The 24,770-nt window shown below is 37.6% G+C and overlaps 5 protein-coding genes across 7 annotated transcripts; 1 reads left to right on the top strand and 4 right to left on the bottom strand.

Annotated features, from left to right (window-relative positions):
- Positions 1 to 2,418: 2,418 nt before the first annotated feature.
- LOC135943444 (juvenile hormone epoxide hydrolase 1-like) lies at positions 2,419 to 5,020 on the bottom strand. Its single transcript, XM_065489976.1, has 6 exons — positions 4,776 to 5,020; positions 4,424 to 4,672; positions 4,074 to 4,369; positions 3,735 to 3,934; positions 3,445 to 3,679; positions 2,419 to 2,701 (listed from the first exon to the last, which is right to left on the bottom strand). Exons 1-6 carry the CDS (start codon positions 4,950 to 4,952, stop codon positions 2,473 to 2,475), a joined length of 1,386 nt encoding a protein of 461 aa, XP_065346048.1. The 5' UTR covers positions 4,953 to 5,020; the 3' UTR covers positions 2,419 to 2,472.
- Positions 5,021 to 5,616: 596 nt separating this feature from the next.
- Positions 5,617 to 14,232, bottom strand: LOC135942037 (juvenile hormone epoxide hydrolase 1-like). Of its 2 annotated transcripts, none has more exons than XM_065487923.1 (7): positions 14,142 to 14,164; positions 8,373 to 8,583; positions 7,778 to 8,026; positions 7,432 to 7,727; positions 6,895 to 7,091; positions 6,607 to 6,841; positions 5,617 to 5,921 (listed from the first exon to the last, which is right to left on the bottom strand). In XM_065487923.1, exons 2-7 carry the CDS (start codon positions 8,547 to 8,549, stop codon positions 5,684 to 5,686), a joined length of 1,392 nt encoding a protein of 463 aa, XP_065343995.1. In that variant the 5' UTR covers positions 8,550 to 8,583; positions 14,142 to 14,164; the 3' UTR covers positions 5,617 to 5,683. The 2 variants fall into 2 exon arrangements, with proteins under 2 accessions (XP_065343995.1, XP_065343994.1); XM_065487922.1 differs by lacking the exons at positions 5,617 to 5,921; positions 6,607 to 6,841; positions 6,895 to 7,091; ... (1 more) ...; positions 7,778 to 8,026; positions 8,373 to 8,583 and adding exons at positions 10,517 to 10,829; positions 11,496 to 11,730; positions 11,785 to 11,984; ... (1 more) ...; positions 12,677 to 12,925; positions 13,269 to 13,473 and having other exon boundaries at positions 14,142 to 14,232.
- A 466-nt stretch (positions 14,233 to 14,698) lies between these two features.
- Faf2 (Fas-associated factor 2) lies at positions 14,699 to 19,376 on the top strand. Of its 2 annotated transcripts, XM_065487920.1 has the most exons (7): positions 14,699 to 14,849; positions 15,081 to 15,324; positions 15,532 to 15,762; positions 17,873 to 18,350; positions 18,691 to 18,862; positions 18,918 to 19,061; positions 19,117 to 19,376. In XM_065487920.1, the coding sequence occupies exons 1-7, from the start codon at positions 14,802 to 14,804 to the stop codon at positions 19,285 to 19,287; spliced, it is 1,488 nt and encodes a 495-aa protein (XP_065343992.1). In that variant the 5' UTR covers positions 14,699 to 14,801; the 3' UTR covers positions 19,288 to 19,376. The 2 variants fall into 2 exon arrangements, with proteins under 2 accessions (XP_065343992.1, XP_065343993.1); XM_065487921.1 differs by lacking the exon at positions 15,532 to 15,762.
- On the bottom strand, positions 19,368 to 22,036 carry Tango4 (transport and golgi organization 4). Its single transcript, XM_065487924.1, has 8 exons — positions 21,901 to 22,036; positions 21,729 to 21,835; positions 21,130 to 21,664; positions 20,447 to 20,641; positions 19,993 to 20,111; positions 19,738 to 19,939; positions 19,545 to 19,676; positions 19,368 to 19,492 (listed from the first exon to the last, which is right to left on the bottom strand). Exons 1-8 carry the CDS (start codon positions 21,907 to 21,909, stop codon positions 19,433 to 19,435), a joined length of 1,359 nt encoding a protein of 452 aa, XP_065343996.1. The 5' UTR covers positions 21,910 to 22,036; the 3' UTR covers positions 19,368 to 19,432.
- Positions 22,037 to 22,317: 281 nt separating this feature from the next.
- On the bottom strand, positions 22,318 to 23,005 carry ND-13B (NADH dehydrogenase (ubiquinone) subunit ND-13B). The gene is made up of 3 exons (XM_065488473.1): positions 22,898 to 23,005; positions 22,676 to 22,840; positions 22,318 to 22,547 (listed from the first exon to the last, which is right to left on the bottom strand). Exons 1-3 carry the CDS (start codon positions 22,919 to 22,921, stop codon positions 22,374 to 22,376), a joined length of 363 nt encoding a protein of 120 aa, XP_065344545.1. The 5' UTR covers positions 22,922 to 23,005; the 3' UTR covers positions 22,318 to 22,373.
- Between the last annotated feature and the right edge of the window lie 1,765 nt (positions 23,006 to 24,770).

The raw sequence follows: 24,770 nt of genomic DNA, 5'->3' as shown, positions 1-24,770 counted from the left end.
AAATATTGGAATATTTAAATTTTTAACGAAAAATAATAAAATTAGCTGAAACAGTAAATTTACAATTCTAATTTCTTCATCAAGGCGTATGCCACGTCCGACACAAAGCGGTCAGAGGCAAGTGAAAGGACGACGACAACAACAACATCGGTTATCGTGGAGTAAAAACGCGTGGACGCCAGCGGAGAGCGAGCGAGACGAACGGGGAAGCAGGCAGCAGGCGGACGGTCGCTGGGCACGTGTGTGTCTCTCTCTCTCGGGGTGAAAAAATTAACAGCACTCGTCAGCACTTGCGGGCACGGAGAGCAATTAGAATTAGAGGAGGCTTGTGGAAAGACGGAGCGTCGGCGTAATTAATAGATTGGCACGGCTCACCGGTTTATGGCCAAAAGGGGCGATTGCGTCGGGCGCGGCTGCGGCTCGACAGTCGCGCCTCGCCATCGCCACACTGGCGGGCGAGACACAGGCCGGCCTGCTGCGGCTATTTCCACTGTTGTGAACGCGCGCTTTATATCAAAGTACGTGGTGCGTGGATCTGGGCTACGGGATCAAAATAATCACGCGAAAACGTGGCCCGCGCGCCTCTCTTATCGCTAATTCGCGATATTGCTGCATGTTGTCGCCGCAGGGCCAATTTTCTGCCCTCTCGAGGGCATAATATTCGACTTGGCACATGCCGACGCGTGTAAAACTATTTGTTCGGCTTAAGCTGGCTGCTGCCCGCGGCTGGCAAGACAAGTGCAGAGTGGAATTACTGCTGCCGCCGCTCTCAGATCAGATTAATTAGTTGCCACGGCGATGTGATGCGATGCGCGCCAAGCTGCAGAATTCGCGCATCGCATACTCCGCGAATAGTCAATGAGTGTGTTGCAACGCTTTTTTATTTGTAGACTCAACAAGAGCTCAAAGTTGTGCGATGCGTCTCAAAATAAATAAAGGAAAGGAGAAATACGAGAATATTATGGAAGTCTCTGCTGTAAATTGAAGTCATCAACACCATGTGATCCTGAAATTGTGCCTTCAAAGAACTAAGATTACAATTTTAAAAACGTAAATTATAAATCAGAAGAACATTATTTGGTAGAGACTTAAGATTTTCTTTTAATGCGGAGCAGTTGTTTTGACTTCTCAAACCAAGCAAATAAAATTCACTCTTTTCCACACAATAAGTAAAATTCACTCCCAGGTTTCAGCATTCAAATGCTAGCACAGTGCGCGCCCTTCCGCGATAAAAAGCAAATAAAAAATTTAAATCGTGGTGCTCCCAAATTTAAGTTTGGGTTTCCTAAAGGTAATAAATCGACTGTCAGAGGTTTCAAAATTTCTAATTCATTTATTAACGGCTAAAACTTCAATAGTTTTCAATAATAGAACCATTTGAGTTGAACAAATTTGTTCAAATTGGCTCCGAAATCCTCGAAAATCGGCCCATCTATTTGCCATAAAACAACCAAGAGACCAACCGTCAGCTTTTGCGATCAGCCAATTGTCTAGAGGGGTCCAATGAAATGCTAGACATTCGTCCCGCGAGACCAAAAGTCACAAATGCTGATGAGACGGCGCAAACCCGCAGCAGCTAAAAGAGTGTCAACCGACTGAGGCTTTAAAGTAAATGAGCCTTGGGATTTTTTTTAAAGTCAAATTCACTCCGAAATAAATGAGAGGAAAAATTTACCACCAAGTTTATTAATTGTTTGAAGCTTTGACGGTTGGGACGAATATAGCTTTGATACTTTTACGGACCGTTGAAAAATAAAATACACGCAACAAATAGCAGTACCATCAGAATTCCTTCGTTTAATTAGCTGCGAGGAGAGTTATGGCAAAATAGGCTCGGGGTTCGGCTGGAATAAACCTTATATTATTAAATATTCAGTGCCTATTTCACAAAAGCAACGGTGGAATATATATTATTTAAATGGTGTCTTTTTCAGCTTTTGACAGGTGTGAAGAAAAAATTAATATTGTTTTGCTCCTGTTAACTTGTTTTTCATGTGTAATTCATGACTCGCCATGAATAAACCATATGTGAGTGAAACGTTTCAAAAGGAGATAGAAAATATTTTGTACTCTTAAACAGAAATATTATTCATGGAAGCAAACAGTTAATTGAATGAATCACAGCTCAACGAAAGTTTTGAGTGAAAAGTTTAATTAAAAGATACGTCAAAGAACATTCTTGAAAAAGGCAGAGTGGAACTTCAGGCGCAATCTCGCTGTAAGAGTCGAATCAATAAGATAGCTCTTGAAAGAGTCGTCTCTCGCGCTTGCCGTTAAAAGGCGGTAAAGAACACGAAGCGTCGGTCCGAAAAGGCATATAAAATGGAAATAAAACCCAGTTGATTGCCAATCGAAATAGCGTCATAAATGATATCGATAAAACGGGCCTGGGTTTAGACAGAGAGAGACCACCGCAAATGTGACAAAACTGCGAATTTATTTCTTACAAAACTAAGAAAATATTATGTTACCTCAAACTGGGTTAATTTTCAAGGCACGGAAACCTTTAAACACGCTGTTCGCCAAAAGCTCTGGCTCTTCAAAAGCAGAAAAGTGCCCGCCTCTTGGAGGTCTGTGCACCTCGTAGTCACCTTCAGATGAGGGCAGGAGGTTCGGGTACTTGATTCTGACGATGAACTCAGGCTGATTGATCAGCTCATTTGGGAATCTGGCACAAACTGTCGGCACCTTGCAAGGCACACTAAAACAATAATTGAAAAAATTTGACTGTAAATAATGTTAAAATAAAAGTGTTAGAACACAAACAAATAAATTATTGCACATTAAATTTGACGATTATGCTTTAGAAATTTAAGTTTTCATCACAATTTTTTGCGTTAAATTATTTTTTTCAAAATTATGATTGTTATTTTAAAATAAATAATTTTTTCTAGCACGAAGTGCAAAATATAAATTAAGCACGGGTAATTTTACAATAATTTTCAACCTACACGTAGCTATTTAAATCGCTGAATGAATTATTAATCTATTGATAAATGATACCGAAAAATCCATAGCAAGTTAGAAATTTGTAAAACGCTGAATATTTAAATTGCAACCTTTTCTAGTATAAATATTTTTCGTATTTTTCATTTGAAATACCATTATAAAGGTTTTAAATCTGAATTTAACCCTCACCTTCAGATTTATAAATATTTCACAAGAACAGGCAATTGAAGCTAATAGAAGAAAGACCAAAAAGGCAAGTTTTTAGATGGCAAGACAAGCTCTTGCATAAGATATTGGGAAGTGTAAGAAAATTACAAATGCAAAAGCAGATATTTCAAACCAGAAGTAACAAGAAATGCAGAAAGTATAGCCTAATAGAACGTGACAGTTTAAAAAATTGTTTCATTCATTATTGGAATATTTGAGACTGGTAAGTATTTTAAATATTATTTGTTAGGATATCGTTTAAATTAAAACGCAGCCAAAAATACTCACTCATTCCATCCTTCCTTTGAGTGCTTCCTGTTGAACGTTTCAGAGTAGATCCGCATTGCAGAAGCAACATTTCCTGAGAACCAGTAGATCATGATGTTGTCCAGCAAATCCTCCAGTTTGAACTTCTCGGTGAGACCACCATCAGCCCGATTCCTGTAGGCCTGGTTTGTCCAGGTGGAAAACTTTTCCAGAATATACGCAGCCAAGCCGACAGGAGTGTTGGTAAGCGCAACACCTTGAATAATATCAACAAATATATTTTTTTTCGGAGTGAATTAATATTGAAATACCAAGTGTGTCCGGTTTCGTCGCGTGGATGTGCATATGCCCCATTTCAAGCATCAGGTTGGTGAACATATCAGACAGCGGGTAGAGTCTGTCAGCGATTTCTTGGTCCATGAAGAGAGTTGGGTAAATACTGGCGGCAATTAAATAGAGATTGGCCTTGTTGCTCATAGCTCTGCACATGTTCAGGTGAAGTCCAAGAACGCTAGAATAATTTGCAAATTGAACCAAAAGAAATGCTTATAATTTTATTTTTTTATTTTTTAGCAAAATTTTAACTGATTGACAAAATGAAATGGCTTTAAAACAAACACACCTTCAACCAAAAGTGGACTTATAATTACCTCTCTGGGTAGAGAATGGACAAATCAGTGGCGATGAAGGAGCCCCAGTCACCGCCCTGGAGGTAGAACTTGTTATGACCGAGTCTGCTCATCAGCTTCTTGAAGATGACAGCTATCTGAGGAGTGCTCAAATGCTGTTTGTGAGCTGCCTCCGAGAATCCATAACCAGGCAGCGAGGGGATGATCACTTCAAAGACGAAATCAAAGCCTTCCCTGGGGGTAGTAAGCAGAGGGATGACTGGGTAGAACTCCTTGACGGTGCCTGGCCATCCGTGCAACAGGAGAAGGGGCACAACCTTGTGTCAATATGGTTTTAATAATTGAAAATTTTAATTTAAATCGATGATTACTTTCACTCCGGCTGGCACTTTTTCTGGTTTGACATGGATGAAATGGATTCGGAGGCCAGAAACGTAAGTCGTGAACTGGGGGACGCTGTTCAGCAGAGCCTCCCTCTGTCGCCAGTCATACTTGTTCTTCCAAAAATCAACAATTTCAAGCAGAGCCTTTGGGTTGAAGCCGTACTCGAAGTTGACGCCTTCCAAGCTTTTTTGATACCTCATTTCCAAGTTCAGGCGAGTTTTCAAATCTTGGAGAGCCTGATAAAGAGTCGAAATTTATCAATTCTCCAAATTCATTGCAAAGTGTAAATAATTGATCAAAAATATACTCAGCAAAATTAATTTCAAAATTATATTTTACCGAATCTGGGACATTTATCTTGAATGGCTTAATAACGGGGTTATCTGACTTGAGTTCTCCAGCACCCCAGTATGCATGTTTGTCCACCTTAGGCACGGACTGCTCATAGATGAAGATTTTGTACACCAGGTTGGTGACAAATACCAGCAAGAGAGCTTTAAAGACTTGTTTCAGCATTTTTAGCACTTCCTATCATCCAAGCTGTTTATGTCTCTGTGAATTATAATAAATTTTTAATTCGATTGAAAATTATCATGGGTGGCAAATATGTTGAACATATAACATGCCTTTAGAGATGTACAGCTGACCTCATGATGTGAGTCAGTGAGAGCTGAAGTAGCTTTTGGAGATGAGTGATAAGACATAATCTTAAGCGCTTTTGTGCCAAACTGTACTGACCAAATTTCATAGATAAAATTAACACCAATCTAAAAATAATAATTATTGATTATACCAGAGCGACATTTCTGAATACAAAGTTAGTAATGAAAGAGGTATGAAAATCGTGTCGTGACGCGATTACGGCTTGACAATGCAGGTCATTTTTTATTAAATATATTTAGCTCACGCACCGCCAGCTGCATTTAAGCACCTCTAGATTTTGTATTTATCTATATTTGATAATCTTTTTATAAACTTTTAAAGTTTTCTGTAAAGTTTTTTTTAATTAATTTCAGTAGTTCGATGTAGTTTAATATTCAAGCCAAATTTAATTATTAGTTTATTTGCTATCTTTCAGAAAAAAGGTCATCATGAAGACCAAATTAAAACGGAATCAGTAAATTATCATTCAAATAAGCGTAGTGTAGGGTTGAATTTTGATGGAAAAAAACCATCGTAACAAAAATAACAGTGTTTTATTTATTACAAAAACTAGAAAATCTTATCACAAAGCTGTCGGTTTTACCTTAAACAAGCTTATCGTTCAAGGTACGGAATCCCTTGAACACGCTGTTTGCCACCAATTCCGGCTCCTCAAAAGCAGCGAAATGCCCACCTCTTGGAGGTCTGTGCACTTCGTAGTCGGCCTCGTTAGCTGCAGGCGAGGGAAGGAGGTTTGGATACTTGAGTTTGATGATGAATTCCGGCAGAAGGGTCAGCTCGTTCGGGAACCTGGCACACACGGTTGGCACCTTAACCGGAACACTAAAATCATTCAAAAAATTTTACCATGAGGAACTGATTGATTTGATATTTGATTGCACCAAAAAAGAAGCTATAGCAGAAACACTGTTCTCCTGTTAGCGAGATTTAGGAATAAGATTGATTAAATAAAATGTATTATTATGATGGACATTAGTTCAATATTGTTTGTGTGTTCACCAAACCCAAAACCATGTTTTTTTGTCACTAGAAACTCAGATTTTTGTCTGATTTTGAAGAAAGGAAAATGTCTACATTTGAAAATGCTTCCCAATTTTCTGTTTTTGTTGTACAAATATCATAAAAGCAAAAAATTTAAGTTGTACGACTTAAGAAACTATCTTTTAAAATAGCTCCAGACAACAATACCAAGTTTAAAAATGCCAAGCACGCGCAACAAGAACGTTTTCCATTTTTTTTTAATTTAAATCAACTCTAGCAGAAAATAAATTTTTAATTTGTTTCAAGTTTACTCATCACGTCAACTTGAGGCAGAGGAAGATGATCAGAGGAAGGACACGGAAAATTAGAGAACCCGGAGTGAAGGGAGTGCTATTAAACAACAATATCACTTATTTTGATCAAAATTTATGTCAGTAATTTAAATCTTATTAAAGATTGCACGAATTTTCAAAATATTAAAATTGGCAAAATTGTTAAATTAAATAAATAGATTTTTTTTACTCACTCGCCCCATCCTTCACCAGTGTGCTTTTTGTTGAGCACTTCCGAGTACAGCCGCATGGACGAAGCAACATTTCCTGAGAGCCAGTAGATCATAACGTTGTCCAGCAAATCTTCCAGTTTAAACTTCTCGGTTAGACCACCATCAGCCCGATTCCTGTAGGCCTGGTTTGTCCAGGTGGAAAACTTTTCCAGAATGTACGCAGCCAGGCCCACAGGAGTGTTCGTCAGCGCAACGCCTAGAGAATTTTCATGAAGGAAACTTGATTCTAGGAGAGATAGATTAAAATACCAATCGTGTCTGGTTTCGTCGCCTGGATGTGCATGTATCCCGTTTCAAGGATGAGGTTTGAGAACATGTCGGAAAGAGGGTACAGTCCGTCAGCAATTTGCTTGTCCATGAATAGAGGAGGATAAATGCTGGCGGCAAGCAGGTAGAGTGTGGCCTTGTTTGTGGAACGGCACATGTTCAGGTGAAGACGAAGAACGCTGAAAAGGAAAGGAAATTGAATATTAAAATAAATTTCAATGTTAACAAGAGTCGGAAATTATCAATAAGTTTTTGAAGCAAACCTTTTTATTGTTTATAATTGTTTTAAAACTGATTTTTTTATTAATTTGTAATTTTATAGATGGAATAAATGTGGGATTTTAACTGGTTTAACGACCAGAGAGCAGGGATGCGTTTAATAATTAATTTTTTATAAGTTCCAAGAATTAAACAACTCAGTTTTAAATATATCTTTAAGAAAAACAAATTCTAATGTTCAGTAAAAATGTACAGCTTCAATTTATGAGCAAGAAAATACAACAAAAGAAACATTTGTACCTATCTGGGTAGAGAATGGACAATTCAGTGGCGATGAAGGAGCCCCAGTCGCCGCCTTGGAGGTAGAACTTTTTGTGTCCTAGCCTGGTCATCAGCTTTTGGAAGATGACAGCCATCTGAGGAGTGCTCAGATGCTGTTTGTGAGCTGCCTCGGAGAATCCATAGCCAGGCAATGAAGGGGCAATCACTTCGAAGACAAAATCAAAACCATCTCTGGGTTTGGTAAGCAGAGGGATGATAGAGTAGAACTCCTTGATGGTGCCTGGCCAACCGTGCAACAGGAGAAGGGGCACAACCTGAGTAAATTATTTTATTTATTGAAATTTTAATCTAATGTTATGGTTACTTTCACTCCAGCTGGCACTTTGTCAGGTTTGGCATGGATGAAGTGGATTCGCAGACCAGACACCTGAGTCACAAACTGGGGAAGGCTGTTCAGCAGTGCCTCTCTCTCCCTCCAATCATACTTGTTCTTCCAAAAATCGACAACTTCAAGCAGGACCTGTGGGTTCATGCCATACTCAAAGTTGGCACCTTCTAAACTCTTTTGATACCTTGTTTCCAAATTAAGGCGAGTTTTCAAATCTTGCAGAGTCTGAAAAAAGCCAAAATTTATCATCGCTTCAAATTAATTGCAAAGTGTAAGTAATTATTGATAAAAAAAATATATACGCAATATTGATTTTAAAGTTTAATTACCATTAAATGTCATCTTTTTTACTAACCATCATTGATTTTATTTATTATATTTAACTGAAACATCAGGAAAAAATTTCAGATTACAATTTGAAAAAATAAATATTTTCTGAAGAGAGCGGTATTTCTCCTCAAAAAAATTTGTAAATTAAAATTCTTGACTTAAAAATTTGTTTTGGTCAATTCAGATTTGAAGAAATTAATTGTAAGTAGCAGCGTTGATAGCGAATTTCAGTTTATTTTACCGAATCAGGGACTTGTATCTTGAACGGCTTGATCGCGGGGTCATCTGGTTTAGGATCTCCAGGGCCCCAGTACGCATTTTTGTCCACCTCCGGCACTGGCTGCTCAAAGATGAAGAGCTTGTACGCGAAGTGGGCGGCAACAGCCAGCAGGACAGCCAAAAATAATTTTTTCAACATTTTTGGCCCTTTTCTCGTTACAGTTGATCAGAAACTGTAACATAAATTTAATAAATTTAATCAAACTTTAAGACAAGAAAATATGAAAAAGTGATGATATAAAGTTGTGTGTATGTAAAAATAAATAATTATCTTTGCTGTACATTTGCAAAATGTGAGACAGCGAGATTGAGTGAGAGTATATTTATTGAAGCAGTTAGAGCGTTTCAAGAAGAAAAATGATAAGGTGTTATCATCTTATGCTATATTGCCGGTCTTATGTAAAAGATGCGCACACTACTATACATAAACGGAGTCATTGTGTAGAAATGAAAGAACATAATGATGGTTAAAAATGGTGCATTTTGGTATGGGTATTTTTGAAAGACATTGAATTATAAATTCCACAGCTCAAGACAATAATTATTATTATTGTATGTACTTTTACAATTTCAAAATCATCTTAAACACAAGACAAAAAGATACGTACGTATGTATGTGCAGTTTTGTATTCTATTTCGCGTGCGTTTCACACCAAAATTTAAGAAAAAAATACAAACGTTTTGTATCTTCGGAATTTGGAGAGACACGAAATTATGTGTAGTCGACAGGTAGGTTCACTGAGAAGTCTGAAGACTAATTTAAGAGTGTTAAATGACGTGCTTCAAGAGCAGCTATGAAGTTGCTAACGCAAACATTTAGATAAATATTTTTTCTTTTCTCACCGTACCTTTACTTCTCCCCACCATCTACTACGTTGTCGTATCTTCTTCGCAGCATCAGCTCACAATCAGTCAGGCAGGCACAGGCAATCAGGCTCACAATCAGTTTTTTCAGCTGGTGCGCCTGGTTGCTGAGCAACCAATTCTCTCTCGGTTTTTAATCTGGAAGAGGTGGAAGGGAGGGTCAAAGCCAAAGATTTCAGCATTTTTAGCACTTCCTATCATCCAAGCTGTTTATGTCTCTGTGAATTATAATAAATTTTAATTCGATTGAAAATTATCATGGGTGGCAAATATTTTGAACATATAACATGCCTTTAGATGTACAGCTGACCTCATGATGTGAGTCAGTGAGAGCTGAAGTAGCTTTTGGAGATGAGTGAGTGATAAGACATAATCTTAAGCGCTTTTGTGCCAAACTGTACTGACCAAATTTCATAGATAAAATTAACACCAATCTAAAAATAATAATTATTGATTTTACCAGAGCGACATTTCTGAATACAAAGTTAGTAATGAAAGAGGTATGAAAATCGTGTCGTGACGCGATTACGGCTTGACAATGCAGGTAATTTTTTTATTAAATATTTGGCTCACGCACCGCTGCATTTAAGCAACCTCTAGATTTTGTATTTATCTATATTTGAGAATCTTTTTATAAACTTTTAAAGTTTTCTGTAAAGTTTTTTTTAATTAATTTCAGTAATTCGATGTAGTTAAATATTCAAGCCAAATTTAATTATTAGTTATTTGCTATCTTTCCAAAAAAAAGGTCATCATATGGAGACCAAATTAAAACGGAATCAGTAAATTATCATTCAAATAAGCGTAGTGTAGGGTTGAATTTTGATGGAAATAAACCATCGTGGATTATATGACAAAAATAACAGTGTTTTATTTATTACAAAAACCAGAAAATCTTATCACAAAGCTGTCGGTTTTACCTTAAACAAGCTTATCGTTCAAGGTACGGAATCCCTTGAACACGCTGTTTGCCACCAATTCCGGTTCCTCAAAAGCAGCGAAATGCCCACCTCTTGGAGGTCTGTGCACTTCGTAGTCGGCCTCGTTAGCTGCAGGCGAGGGAAGGAGGTTTGGATACTTGAGTTTGATGATGAATTCCGGCTGAATTTAATTATTAGTGATTTGCTATCTTTCCAAAAAAAAGGTCATCATATGGAGACCAAATTAAAACGGAATCAGTAAATTATCATTCAAATAAGCGTAGTGTAGGGTTGAATTTTGATGGAAATAAACCATCGTGGATTATATGACAAAAATAACAGTGTTTTATTTATTACAAAAACCAGAAAATCTTATCACAAAGCTGTCGGTTTTACCTTAAACAAGCTTATCGTTCAAGGTACGGAATCCCTTGAACACGCTGTTTGCCACCAATTCCGGTTCCTCAAAAGCAGCGAAATGCCCACCTCTTGGAGGTCTGTGCACTTCGTAGTCGGCCTCGTTAGCTGCAGGCGAGGGAAGGAGGTTTGGATACTTGAGTTTGATGATGAATTCCGGCTGAAGGATCAGCTCGTTCGGGAACCTGGCACACACGGTTGGCACCTTGACCGGAACACTGAAATCATTCAAAAAATGTAACCATGAGGTACCGATTGATTTGATTGCACCAAGAAAGAAGCTATAGCAGAAACACTTCTCCTGTAAGCGAGATTTAGGAATAAGATTGATTAAATAAAATGTATAATTATGATTGATATTAGTTCAAAATTGTTCATGTGTTCACCAAACCCAAAACCATTTTTTTGTCACTAGAAACTCTGATTTTTGTCTGATTGTGAGGAAAGGAAAAAGTCTACATTTGAAAATACTTCCCGAGTTTCTGTTTTTGTTGTACAAATATCATAGAAGCAAAAAATTAAGTTGTACCACTGAAGAAAATATATCTTAAAATGACTCCAGACAACCAAGCCAAGTTTACAAATGTCAAGCACACGCAGAAATAACTTTTTTCCAATTTTTGTATTTTTATCAACTCCAGCAGAAAATAAATTTTAAATTTGTTTCAAGTTTACTCATCACGTCAATTTGAGGCAGAAGAAGATGATCTTAGGACACGGAAAATTAGAGAACCCGGAGTGAAGAGAGTGCTATTAAACAACAATATCACTTATTTTGATTTAAATTTATGTCAGTAATTTAAATCTTATTAAAAATTGCATGAATTTATAAAATATTAAAATTGGCAAAATTGTTTAAAATAATCTAATTTTTATAAACTCACTCATCCCATCCTTCTCCAGTGTGCTTTTTGTTGAACACTTCTGAGTACAGCCGCATGGACGAAGCAACATTTCCTGAGAGCCAGTAGATCATAACGTTGTCCAGCAAATCTTCCAGTTTAAACTTCTCGGTGAGACCGCCATCAGCCCGATTCCTGTAGGCCTGGTTTGTCCAGGTTGAAAACTTTTCCAGAATGTAGGCAGCCAGACCCACAGGAGTGTTCGTCAGTGCAACGCCTAAAGTGGTTTTCATGACGAAAATTTTATTCCAGGTGAATTAAATTAAAATACCAATCGTGTCTGGTTTTGTTGCTTGGATGTGCATGTATCCCATTTCAAGGATGAGGTTTGAGAACATGTCGGAAAGAGGGTACAGTCCGTCGGCAATTTGCTTGTCCATGAATAGAGGAGGATAAATGCTGGCGGCAAGCAGGTAGAGAGTGGCCTTGTTGCCCATTGCACCGCACATGTTCAGATGAAGACCAAGAATGCTGAGAAGGAAAGGAAATTGAATATTAAAATAAATTTCAATGTTAACAAGAATCGGAAATTATCAATAAGTTTTTGAAGCAAACCTTTTTATTGTTTAGATTTTTTTAAACTGATTTTTTATTAATTTGTAATTTTATAGATGGAATTAACTGGTTTAACGACCAGAGAGCAGAGATGCGTTTAATAATTAATTTTTTTAAGTTCCAATAAATAAAAAACTCAGTTTTAAATGTATCTTTAAGAAAAACAAATAATAATATTACATTTTTCTAGCTTTGGAAATCAGTAAAATGTACAGCTTCAATTTATAAGCAAGAAAATACAACTCAGAAGAAACATTTGTACCTATCTGGGTAGAGAATGGACAAGTCAGTGGCGATGAGGGAGCCCCAGTCGCCGCCTTGGAGGTAGAACTTTTTGTGTCCTAGCCTGGTCATCAGCTTTTGGAAGATGACAGCCATCTGAGGAGTGCTCAAATGCTGTTTGTGAGCTGCCTCGGAGAATCCATAGCCAGGCAATGAAGGGGCAATCACTTCGAAGACAAAATCAAAACCATCTCTGGGTTTGGTAAGCAGAGGGATGATAGAGTAGAACTCCTTGATGGTGCCTGGCCAACCGTGCAACAGGAGAAGGGGCACAACCTGAGTAAATTATTTTATTTATTGAAATTTTAATCTAATGTTATGGTTACTTTCACTCCAGCTGGCACTTTGTCAGGTTTGGCATGGATGAAGTGGATTCGCAGACCAGACACCTGAGTCACAAACTGGGGAAGGCTGTTCAGCAGTGCCTCTCTCTCCCTCCAATCATACTTGTTCTTCCAAAAATCGACAACTTCAAGCAGGACCTGTGGGTTCATGCCATACTCAAAGTTGGCACCTTCTAAACTCTTTTGATACCTTGTTTCCAAATTAAGGCGAGTTTTCAAATCTTGCAGAGTCTGAAAAAAGCCAAAATTTATCATCGCTTCAAATTAATTGCAAAGTGTAAGTAATTATTGATAAAAAAAATATATACGCAATATTGATTTTAAAGTTTAATTACCATTAAATGTCATCTTTTTTACTAACCATCATTGATTTTATTTAATATATTTAACTGAAACATCAGGAAAAAATTTCATTACAATTTGAAAAAATAAATATTTTCCGAAGAGAGCGGTATTTCTCCTCAAAAAAATTAGTAAATTAAAATTCTTGACTTAAAAATTTGTTTTGGTCAATTCAGATTTGTAGAACTTATTGTAAGTAGCAGCGTTGATAGCGAATTTCAGTTTATTTTACCGAATCAGGGACTTGTATCTTGAACGGCTTGATCGCGGGGTCATCTGGTTTAGGATCTCCAGGGCCCCAGTACGCATTTTTGTCCACCTCCGGCACTGGCTGCTCAAAGATGAAGAGCTTGTACGCGAAGTGGGCGACAACAGCCAGCAGGACAGCCAAAAATAATTTTTTCAACATTTTTGGCACTTTACTCGTTACAGTTGATCTGAAATTTTAACATACATTTTCTAATTTAAAAATTTAAGACAAGAAAATATGTAAAAGGGATGCTAAAGTTGTGTGCGTGTGTTAAAATAAATAATTATCTTTGCTGTACATTTGACCGCAAAGTGTGAGACAGTGAGATTGAGTGAGAATATTTTATTCAAGCAGAGAACGTTTCAAGAAGAAAAATGATAAGGTGTTATCATCTTATGCTATATTGCCGGTCTTATGTAAAAGATGCACACACTAAAAACAGAGTCATTGTGTAGAACTGAAAGCACGTATAATGATTGTTAAAAATGGTGCATTTTGGTATAGGTATGTATTTTTTTAAAGATATTGAATATTAAATTCCACTACTCAAGACAATAATTATTGTACTTTTACAATTTCAAAATCATCTTGAACACAAGACAAAAATAATATACATAAATACGTATGTGCAGTTTTTTATTCTATTTCCCGTGCGTTTCACACCAAAATTTAAGAAAAAAATACAAACGTTTTTTGTGTCTTCGGAATTTGGAGAGACACGAAATTACGTGCAGTCGATTACTGAGAACTCTGAAGACTCTAATTTAAGTGTTAAACGAAATGACGTGCTTCAAGAGCAGCTAAAATATGTAGTTGCTAACGAAAACATTTAGATAAATATTTTTCTCAACGCACCTTTACTTCTTCTACCATCTACTACGTTGTCGTATCTTCTTCGCAGCATCAACTCACAATCAGTCAGGCGAGGCCGGCACAGACGGTAGACGGTCAGGCTCAGTTTTCAGCTGGTGCGCCTGGTTGCTGAGCAACCAATTCTCTCCCGGGTTTTAATCTGTAAGTGGAAGGGAAGGTCAAAGTCAAAGATTAAAAGCTGAAAGCTGACACCAACCATGTAAAAAATGAAACACAAAACCGAAGAAATTCAAAATTATACAACTACATAGCTTTATGAATATTTTTAATCATAGGATAATGGAATTAATTAAGGAATTAAGTGCTTCGGATTTTATTGCTAACAAAAATGATTTCAAACAAAATAAAAATATTTTTACTCATTGTACACAGGACCAAAATAGTGTTAAATGAATATTTCTATCGATGAATATTTTGATAACATATTAAAATTAATAATATCAAAACGTGTTATTATGAATTTCTGTCAAAAACATACCCTTTCTTGCCTTGCGAATTTTATGAAACCTGGTTTGACACCGGGAATAACAAACTCACCGCTAAGTTGGCAGCATTTCGTAACCAATATGGCAGTTGTTGTGTCCTGGTATCGTACATAGCGCTGTGGTCTCTAGGTTATTTTTTTCTAATTCTCGCTAAATCATGGAGGAATTAGAAGGCTCTCAAGTAGATAAGCTGCTCCAATTTCAGGTAATTCGGAAATCTTTCAGTTTCCCCCGTATTATGATCAAGAATTTTTACCCATCGAATCTTGCACAGCATTTTGTTAATTCGCTTCTCACTGGAATGATTGGACTTTTGTCCAAGACCCAGTTTTATTACAATTTCCTGTACAACGCCCATAATTTCCACTGCGTATTATACTGCTCCCTCAAACTCATATGTACAACATTTAATTCATGACTTTAAATTTTACTCCAGGAGTTGACGGGAATCGAGGAACTGGCGGAATGCAGGTCAATTCTGCAACGTCACAGTTGGGAGCTGGAGAGGGCAGTACACAATACCCTGACCAACAGGGATGTCGTCGACAGGTGGCTGCCAGTCAGGGCGCCTGGTCAGGGTCTCATCGGCTACGTTATTTCTCTGGTCTACAACCTCATCTCAAGAAGCTTTTGGTCCGCTTTCGGAGTCTTCTGGAGGCTCATCAGACCCCCAGACAGGCGTAAGTTTAGCAACAATTTTGAAACTCGTGTGTCGTAAAAATATTTTCTCTAAATTCCAACTACATATTTACGCAAATATGATTTTGAAATTTCTTGAAAATAAATTTTGTTTTCGCTTCGATGCTTTTTGGGCTTTCCGGCTTATTCAAATATCAAAATTTCCATGAATATCGAGTCATTGTTTAATTTCAATTGTTGTGGTGAAGACTTGAGTGAATATCGTTTCTTGATGGATCGTGGGAGCTCCGAAAGTTTATCCCCTGAGTACGAAAGCCCTGAAGCAAGCTCGTCTGACGAAGGAAATGAAAGGATAGGCGCATCGTTCCAAGATGTGGAAATCAGCGAAATCAACGACTGGGAAGATGGGGAGAGCGAGCATCGCACTTACTGGACTGCTGCCATTTATTCTGACGCACTTACCAGCTATGAACATGCAGGCAATTAGAAATAACAGATGATGATCTTGTGCACAACCCGACATGCAGTTTTGCTCTGTGTGCAACATTTTCTTCTATTTCATCACACTTGTTATGTAGCAGCTAAATTTGCGAGAGCTCGGCACTTCGTTTCACGCAATTTACGTTGGGCTCTTCAATTTTATTCCTCTGGGCTGCCAGAGACATTTTGATTTATAGATGAGAGCTTTTTGAAAAATTTGATTATAGACTCAAATATTTACCTGTGCAGGTTTTGAAGCGAGATTAAAAACTAGTTAGTTGATTTTAAAGTTTTTTTTTAATATGATTTGCTAGAAATATATGAGAATCTAGAAATATGGCGCAATTCCATATTTTTAACGGAATGAAAATTTTGATTTAAATACAGTAAGAAAAAAACCATTTTTATGATTTCTTACATCTTAATTTTTCCAATGTAATTTTTGAAAGTTAAGAGAAATGGCGCGTGTTATACTAACAACTCATTTTATTATTAAGAATTTTCTTTCATAATTCGGTCCTGTAGTGAGTGAACAATCAAAGCCTATCAAGGTTTAACTTTTGTTTCTATTTAAATTTCGGTGACAACCTTTTTTAAAACATCCTATTTGTCCTCATATTCATTCATTTTAATAATTTAATTAGAATTGCTGTTTTTGTTTTTATCGTGTTTAATTCACTAACAACTTGTTTGAAATTTATGCTTCCCATGGCTATTATTAAATAAGGATATTTTTATTTACAAAAATAGCAATAAAATAAATAACAAAGCATTGAATCAAAATTGCAAGTTCCAAGCAGAAATATTTTTATCCGATTCTCACGAAATTAAAATTGTAGAAAACTTTGGACATTTACAAGACGTATATCGGATAACCAAATTAAAAACTGCGTTTTAAGGTGTTAAGAAAGAAGAAATGATTTCTAGATGCAATTAGAATTTATTTTCATTGCTCTGTTAAGGAAAAATTATATCTAGTCTTTATTCCAAAATTTCACCTGCGAGTTTAATTGGAATTGTTGCCTCAATATTTATCTATTAATTGAACACTTAGGAATAGTGAGCTGTAATAACTATTGGGCAAACACTTTCCCGTGAACCCTTTCATTATTTATTTGTAAACTTGTCATTTGCGCGAGTCTTCTGAGCCACCTTTTCCTTATTATCTTCCTCTTGCTCTTGGGGCTCAATCTTGTTACTTTGCAAATATTAGGAAAAAGCATATTTTTGTGCTGAAAGTGAATCAATATTTGAAAAAAATTGGAAGTGATTTGCTGAAATCAGTTATTATCAGCAAACCAAGATAAATTATTTCCTGTCTTTAAAATTCACTGATTCAATAAGAAGTGTGACTGTGAAATTGAAGCGAAAGAGTCATTAAATTATAATTTGGCGATTTTTTTTATCGCGTGGTGGCTTGGAGTTCATAAAAAATGACCAAATATTCAGAATTAAATCTTAAACAATGTTAATTAACTATTTTTGTTGACTGTGTATGTGAATACTAGGGCTGTGAAATATGGAGGGCCGAGAGGGCTGAATTTTTTTCTGATTTACTGATCATAGCGGGACTGTCAAATTAGCACGAATCATGCTTCGCGTCAGGAATTTTACTCGCGGTTTGTATGTAATAGGAAATTTAGCCTGACAAATATATTTTTGATCATTATCTCAGCCAAAACATTTTTTCACATGCGAGAGTGGGTTTTTCTAATTTTAGATCGGTTGAAAAATATACAGAACTGTCTCGTTTTAGACTTATTTCCATTATAATAAAGTTCCAGCACAATGCTGTAAATTTTTGTACATTTTAAACGACGCGTTGGAAATAATGGAATAATTAATTAAATAAGTCTAAAATTCACCGCCCTAGATGTTATTTTTTCACCACTTGCTTTAGATTGCATAATGTTCGTTTAAAATAAAGTTTGTTCCGTTTTTCTTAGATTTTAGAGCACTCAAGATTCCGGATCAGACTGGAATGCACTGTTTTTAATAATTCAGATAATTAATTAAATCCACTTTTACGGTGGAAACCATTAACAAATAATCACTCTTGTGAAAACTCAAACTCTCAATTTTAAACTGCAACGTTTTGGATGATTTCAGGTTCGATCGGCGGTGGAGCATCAAGCCCGATGAATGACGTCGAACAATTCATTGATGACTTCCACACGCGGTACTGCACAGATGTCCGGCCTGCCTTCTGGCGGAGCAGCTACAGCCAGGCGCTGGCAGTGGCCAAGCAAGAGCTCAAATTCCTGTTGATCTACCTGCACTGCCGAGACCACCAGAGCACAAACGCGTTCTGCAGAGAGACCATGTGCTCGGTGCTGCTGAACGAGTATTTGCGCTCGGCCAACTGGCTGCTGTGGGGCTGCGACGTCAACAGTGCCGAGGGCTACCGGGTATCGCAGGCCCTCAGGGAGAACAGTTATCCGTTCCTGGCGGTCGCAGTGCTCAAGGGACAAAGGATGACTGTAGTGTCACGCTACGAAGGCCACATCCAGCCAGAGGACTTGGTTCCCCTTCTCAGAACCGTCGTCACAGAGAATGAGGCGAGCTTGGTGGCTGTTAGAGCTGAAAGGTATTATTTTTTACTAATTACTGACATTGTAGAACCTCTCCTTGTTGCAGCTCCAATTGTTTTTTAGTTTTCACTAGCTGACCTGAAGTTTATTGATCCAAGTTTTATGATTTGGCTTGATTTATGGATTTTAAGGGGAACCGTAACTTCCAAATTTTTATTTATCTGAGTTTTCCAATTTTTAATTAACATAAGATCATTTCTAACTTTTACATAAATTAAAGGTTTTTTAGTAAGATACATGGAGATTAAAAATCTCCACAGTCCGAAAGAACTATAGAATTTTAAAACAAATGCAATTGTCGTAAAAATCCCTGGTAACTAATTAATTTTAAAACAGGAATGAGAGAAGCCAAACCAATCTGCTCCGCCAGCAACAAGACGAGGCGTACCAAGAAAGTTTACTTGCCGACCAAGAAAAAGAGAGGCGGAAGCGAGAACAGCAACAAGCAATTGAAGAGGAGCAGGCCAGGTTAAGGGCCGAGGAGGAGGAGCGGCAGAGGCAAAAAGAGGTAGCATAATTTAAATCATTTTCTGTCAAACAACTGATTCATTTTAAAAATTTAGGAAATCGCCAGGCTGAAAATCGAACTGGCAGATCAAATTCCTGCAGAGCCGCCGACTGATCAAGCCAACGCGGTGCACCTGGTCATTAAACTGCCGTCAGGAGGACGTCTGGAACGACGGTTTCTTCCTGAGCACACTTTAAAGGTAACCTTTTTTATTTGTATTCCACATCAAAAAATTAACTTCTAAATGTTTCCAGGATATATTCCATTATGTGTTCTGCCACCCCGATTCACCAGACCAATTTGAGATTTCTCAAAACTTCCCCCGACGCGTGCTGCAGTGCCAGGGCGAAGGCGCAAACACGTCTTTGCAAGATGCTGGTCTTGGCGGCAAACAAGCCCTGTTCGTTACTGATCTTGAGGCCTGATAACCGAGTGATAACAGACTGTTCTTGTTTTTCATGTTTAGTTGTTTTAAAGTTATTTAATAAAGTCAAATATTTTCAAGTCATTGAAACCATACGATTTTATTTGATCTTAAAATTATAGAAAAGTTGGAATTCCACTGGATATTTAGTAACGCTTTCGCTTCATCAAGTCTGGTCGCCAGTTCACAGGGTGAGACTCCTCCGACTGCAAAACCGATATATAAATATAACAAATAGGAATAAATTCGAAAAATTACCGCAGAATCGTCTTCCTTGTAGATTTTGATGGTCTTGTCTGCGTCTGTTGTGATTAATCGGCTTCCTGAGTGGTCAAAAGTCATTGCGTAGACCCCAGCTTCCGAATCCATAGAACCAGGTTGAACTGGAGCCTGTTGAGAAGAGTGATATTATTTATTCTTATCTAATGGAACTAATGGAAAAAACACTAACCTGAAGTCTCTGGAAATTGTAGCCGGTGCGCCAGTCCCAAAGGTGGATTGAGCCGTTGTTTGCTCCACTGACCAAAACGCCGTCACTGTTGGCAGCCATGCACTCGATAATGGCGTTGTGGCCCGTTAGGTTTTGGATGAATTTTCCTTCAGGGCACTTCCACTGCTTGATGTTGTCAGGGCTGGCTGATGCAAACATGTACCTAACCAAATGGGATATTAGCATGACAGAATGAAATAATAGGTAAAAACCTACAAATTGGGATGAAGAGCGAGCGCCCTGACGCTCTTTTTGTGGTTGGTCAGTGTGCAGCGAGACTTTCCTGCGGCCAAGTCCCACAGTCGAATGGTGCAATCGTGACTACCAGTAATAACCTGAAAAATGGGTAATAGTTGTAACAAAAAATATGATATAAATGATAAAAATACAATAAATAGCTATTTTTATTTAAAAAGGCAGTAAATTTTCACATTACGTTTGTCAGTTTAATTTTATAAAAGTTGAAACTTAAAAAGTGGTCAGCTCTCATGAATAATTTTCATTGATCAACTCAATTTGAAACTTAGTAGGGGAAGCGATGGTTAGGTTTTTTGCGAAATCTAAATAATAAAAGATTCTATGTTGGTTTAAATTAAAAAGTTGACGCAATATTGATGAACTTTTCAGGGCTCGTCAGAATTTATCTTTTGAATTATAATTTACTACTTACTTGTGGCTCAGCAGCTTGACACAGAACACTTGCAATTGTGTTGGTGTGCCCGGTGAGTGTGAAGACGTTGGCCTTGGTCCTCATGTCCCACACTCTAGCTGTTGAATCTCGACCAGCTGTGATCAGCACATCAATTGTCGGGTGCAAAGCTAGGCAGTACACGGCTGACAAATGTCCATGGTAATGCCTAATAACCTGGGGAAAATAATGTATTTCAAAGTAAATTTAAAATAAGAAATTCGTTCGTCGATCAAATATTAAAAAAAAATCAAATTTAAACAGCAGGGAAAGATTAAAATAAATTATAAATCTGCAATGCACATTCGTTAAAAACTGAAAAAAATGTAAATTCTAACTCCAAAATGTTTCGGAAATTTAAACAAAATTGGAGCATTCTCGAGACTTAGTTTCTTGTGTATAAATTGCAATGATGGATTTTTTACTGTTATCATTAATTTTTTACTTGGTTTTGATTCTTCTGGTCGCGATCCATTTAACGGTGCGTAAATAATCAGGTAAATTTCTCCAGATGCAATTTTTAGCCAACTTTCTCAAAAATTTAACGGCAAAACCCTTGGAAAATGTAACCTCTTTCCCATTTTAAGATGTTAATTTTGGTAAATAATAAAACATTTCTCAAAATTTTGCATTACAAATCAATTTAAATTTCAGCTAAATTTTACCTTGTTATATTCAAGATCCCAGCACTTGACCTGCCGATCCTCTCCACAACTGAACAAATAAGGGTGCCTAGGGCTGACAGCCAGTCCTCTGACGGTCGAAATGTGTCCAGTCAAGGACACCTTGAGCGTGCCCGACGCCAGGTCCCAGACCTTGATAACTCGATCGGCGGCGCCCGTGACGAACCACTCGTTTGCCGGCTCCACAGCGACGCACCTGACCCAGCCAAGGTGGCCAGAGATCACTCTGCAGAGCTTCCAAGGTGCGTGCCACTTTGGTTTGGGCATCGAGTGCGGTCTGCGGGGGATCAGGGCCTGAGTCGTGTTTTGCTGCTGCTGCTGAGGCACCACGGCCAGGCTCATGCTGTTCGAAGGAGTGTTCGCAATGGCCGACATAGGCTCCTCGGCTATCGCTGCCAAATTCTCATCCGCGGCCATGAGGTCATCGACTTGCGGCTGAAGCGCCTTCTTCCTCCTCACTGTGTCCACAATCGAGCCGTACTGATCCCTCGCTTTCACTGATCGCCAGATTTTCTCACTGAAGAAAAGAAAAAAATATATTTCCCTTCGAAAAATAAGGTTTTATAATTAGATGAACTTACGCAACAGGGTCTTTGTCGGGAAGCTTATTGTGCTCTGTGATGAACAGGTCGTGAGCACGTTTTAAAGATCTAAATACTAGTGTGTGCACCGAGTGCCGCTGAACTTCCTGAAAGTTGCAAAAATATTCGAATTTTAACAAATGATAGAGCAGTTGCCAACTGAAAAACTTACGTCAACCATGGTTGATCTCTAATCTTCTGGGAAGAATTAAATAAAGGCCGAAATTCCTTTGACAAGCAACCTAAACTTGTTTTGTTTATATTTTCAATCTGAAAACGCGGACTGCGAGCAGCCGGCAGCCGCAAACAATTGTGACGTCATGTACAAGCACAAGCGGCGCGCTCTATGATCAGCCAACTGAAGCTTGTGATCAGGAGCAAAATGTGGTAGAACAAATTTAAAGTATATTATAATTTATCTCATTGAATGGATACTAATTGTAAATTATTTTTATTGTTAAGTCTTCTGAGATTTAATTAAATTTTAATTTTGATTCTAAAGCAAAATAGTGAGGACGAGGAAGGCTTACAAGCGCTTCAAGTAGGGACAGTGAAGTGCAATAAATTTTTTTAAATCAGGAAAACAGGATTTTTGAACAGACCTACAGTAACTTTTATTTAAATATATACATTCACAGCTAAGATTTACTTAGTGGGGGGCCATTGCCACTGGTTCTTGGGGGCCTCTCGCAGAAGGGGCTCCCACGGTTTCCAGCCGAGCATTTTACGAGCCAAGACCAGTTCGTTTTCAGCCTGGACGATCACCTCTTCAATTTGGCCGCAGTTAATTTTCTGTTCCAATTGAGCCACATCCTTAGTCTGCAAAACGATTTATTTATTAACAAATCAAAATCTTAATTAAGTAATAATAATAATTTTAATAAAAATATTTTTGCGTGTCCATATCTCGAATTTTTTTTATGATTTTCACCCAACGAGTTTCTTACCTCACTGACAAGTTTCGACCTTGTGGAAATAATCTCAGATGTGTGCTTCCTGTATGCCGACTGCTCAGGCATCTGCAGAAGGGCCCTTTGAATCTTGTTGTACAGCACACTGAGAGTGTGGTGCGGGTTTTTCGCCACCGCCAAACCAGTCAAATTGGTCGTCAGCTGCGGAAAACATGAATTCACAATCAACCTGGTTATTTTAATTGCATGCAAACAAACCTTTCTTCCTGCTCTTGAAGCCATGGCGAATAAATTAGGCGAAAATCTGCCTCACGTCCCCTTTAAAAACAAAATTTCGGGGGAGTAGCTTTTGCCGCTAGTTCCACGATCTGCCACGGGAGCCACAATTTGGCGCGCTGTGACGGAAAAGTTTGAAAATTCCGAAACACGTCCCGAGTTCTTCTTGATGGGTCGTATAGCAATGGAATTATAATTTTGATTTATGTATTTTTAATAAAAAAATGGACATCAAATTTCACAGAAAGAATTTCTGACATTAATTGTTGGGGCATAAAGGATAGGCCGGGTCAGTTAACTTGAAACCAAATTAGACTAATAAGCTGTTAACTTATTTACACTAATTTATTCAGCCAGAAGCCGGTTATCATATTATATTCCAAAATGGATTTGTTGCTCTCTAACGCAGACATTTTCCGTGGAGAAATTCAAGTGGTGCCAATGGCAAATTTTGGATATTTGCGTTCAAAATAAAAATGGGAATTTTTTCTTGGTTGGGTCGTTATCTTGACCAAAATATTAAGTAAAAGCAACGTATATCAGACCAGTATCAGACGCATACAAAAATTGTCAGTTGTCTTATATTCTCATCCCTTAAAAATGGTGTGGAGCAGGTGAAAATAATTAGAAATTGTGCAGATAATGCCATTGGCTCTGTACATTCAGTAAAATCAACTCCAATTACACGCCATTATTCTTAGTTTATAAATTATTTCAAATAAACGAAAATTTGTCTGGTATCTATGTATAACAATTAGTTAGTTTTAGTCAACGTTAAATTCGTCCTGGTCCCGGAAAAATTGCGTAGCTTTCAACAACCAAACGCGAATTTCCTTGTTGCAAGAAAAGGTCAACAATCAATAAATTCAACAATGAAAATTTGGGTGGTTGATGAACGTTGCGCAATTTTTCCGGGACCAGGACGAATTGAACAATAAATTTTAATTATTGCGGTTTAATATTTTGCAATTTTTATTTAAATATTTAAGTTTATAATTATTTAAAGTAATTTAATAATTTGAACCGCTTTTGCAAGCATTTTTTGTTTTATATAGAATGATGCTAAAATAAATTTAAAAAGATAAAGCTTAGTTTTAGTCAACGGTAGGTTGAAAATTAATTATAAAAATTTTTGGGATTTATAGTATAGCACTTTAACATTTAAAAACTTAAGTTCATAATAGTTATTTAAAGTAGTTTAATAAATTTGAACCACTTTTGCAGCTTTTTTTGGTTTCAGAACGATGCTAAAATAAATTTAACAAATAATGCTTCTTGGTTTGATATTTGAAAATATCTGTCAAACAAAATTGTTGGTTCTGGCATGCAATGAGAGATATTTGCTAAATAAACAACATATATACATATTACTTTCGGTTCACTTAATTAGAGACAAATAATAATAACTCAGACAGCGGGAAGTGATTTTCACGTGGCGCACGCGACCGCGAAAGCGGATTAGGGGCGCGCAAAACACACCGACGTGTGCATTCCATTCAGAGAGTGGACGCAAATTCGTTTGTACAAAGAAGGAAAAAACCAGGAGCTTGTTAAAGCTGCATCTCGAGCACGTATAATATCGAGAGGCTGCTGCGAGGGCGTGGGAACGGGGGTGCGTTCCCTCAAGGGGAGGCGGGGGTGCTTGCTTGCGCCCCGCTGAGGAGACTTGGCGAATTTATTCACGGGCACATGCCCATTGAAAAGCACACACTCCCTGCATGTGTGTGTGATTTTACCCGAAAAACAAGCTTGGATGAAAAGGGTTGTGTGCTGGCTGGGATTTTTTTTTAATATAGAGTACGCGCGCTCAAACAGAAAAAAGCGGCACGGAGTATTATTTGAATTTCTTTCCTTT

The sequence above is a fragment of the Cloeon dipterum genome, chromosome 4 (assembly GCF_949628265.1).
Source record: "Cloeon dipterum chromosome 4, ieCloDipt1.1, whole genome shotgun sequence".
Lineage (NCBI taxonomy): Eukaryota > Metazoa > Arthropoda > Insecta > Ephemeroptera > Baetidae > Cloeon > Cloeon dipterum.
The sequence above is the reverse complement of the archived record's forward strand: the minus strand, read 5'-3'. Positions and strand labels throughout refer to the sequence as shown.

Excerpts from the sequence above, each read along its gene's own strand:
- LOC135943444 (XM_065489976.1), bottom strand. The coding sequence starts at position 4,952 with ATGCTGAAACAAGTCTTTAAAGCTCTCTTGCTGGTATTTGTCACCAAC. Across the intron at positions 4,370-4,423 it reads AAGTGCCAGCCGGAGTGAAA|GTTGTGCCCCTTCTCCTGTT; the intron begins GTAATCATCGAT and ends TATTGACACAAG. Across the intron at positions 2,702-3,444 it reads TCAAAGGAAGGATGGAATGA|TGTGCCTTGCAAGGTGCCGA; the intron begins GTGAGTATTTTT and ends TTATTGTTTTAG.
- LOC135942037 (XM_065487922.1), bottom strand. The coding sequence starts at position 13,445 with ATGTTGAAAAAATTATTTTTGGCTGTCCTGCTGGCTGTTGTCGCCCAC. Across the intron at positions 12,627-12,676 it reads AAGTGCCAGCTGGAGTGAAA|GTTGTGCCCCTTCTCCTGTT; the intron begins GTAACCATAACA and ends TAATTTACTCAG. Across the intron at positions 10,830-11,495 it reads ACTGGAGAAGGATGGGATGA|TGTTCCGGTCAAGGTGCCAA; the intron begins GTGAGTTTATAA and ends GAATGATTTCAG.
- Faf2 (XM_065487920.1), top strand. The coding sequence starts at position 14,802 with ATGGAGGAATTAGAAGGCTCTCAAGTAGATAAGCTGCTCCAATTTCAG. Across the intron at positions 15,763-17,872 it reads TACCAGCTATGAACATGCAG|GTTCGATCGGCGGTGGAGCA; the intron begins GCAATTAGAAAT and ends GGATGATTTCAG. Across the intron at positions 19,062-19,116 it reads TTCCTGAGCACACTTTAAAG|GATATATTCCATTATGTGTT; the intron begins GTAACCTTTTTT and ends AAATGTTTCCAG.
- Tango4 (XM_065487924.1), bottom strand. Across the intron at positions 21,665-21,728 it reads CCCGACAAAGACCCTGTTGC|TGAGAAAATCTGGCGATCAG; the intron begins GTAAGTTCATCT and ends TCTTTTCTTCAG. Across the intron at positions 20,642-21,129 it reads GGGATCTTGAATATAACAAG|GTTATTAGGCATTACCATGG; the intron begins GTAAAATTTAGC and ends TATTTTCCCCAG.
- ND-13B (XM_065488473.1), bottom strand. The coding sequence starts at position 22,921 with ATGGCTTCAAGAGCAGGAAGAAAG. Across the intron at positions 22,841-22,897 it reads CTTCAAGAGCAGGAAGAAAG|CTGACGACCAATTTGACTGG; the intron begins GTTTGTTTGCAT and ends TGTTTTCCGCAG. Across the intron at positions 22,548-22,675 it reads GGTCGAAACTTGTCAGTGAG|ACTAAGGATGTGGCTCAATT; the intron begins GTAAGAAACTCG and ends ATCGTTTTGCAG.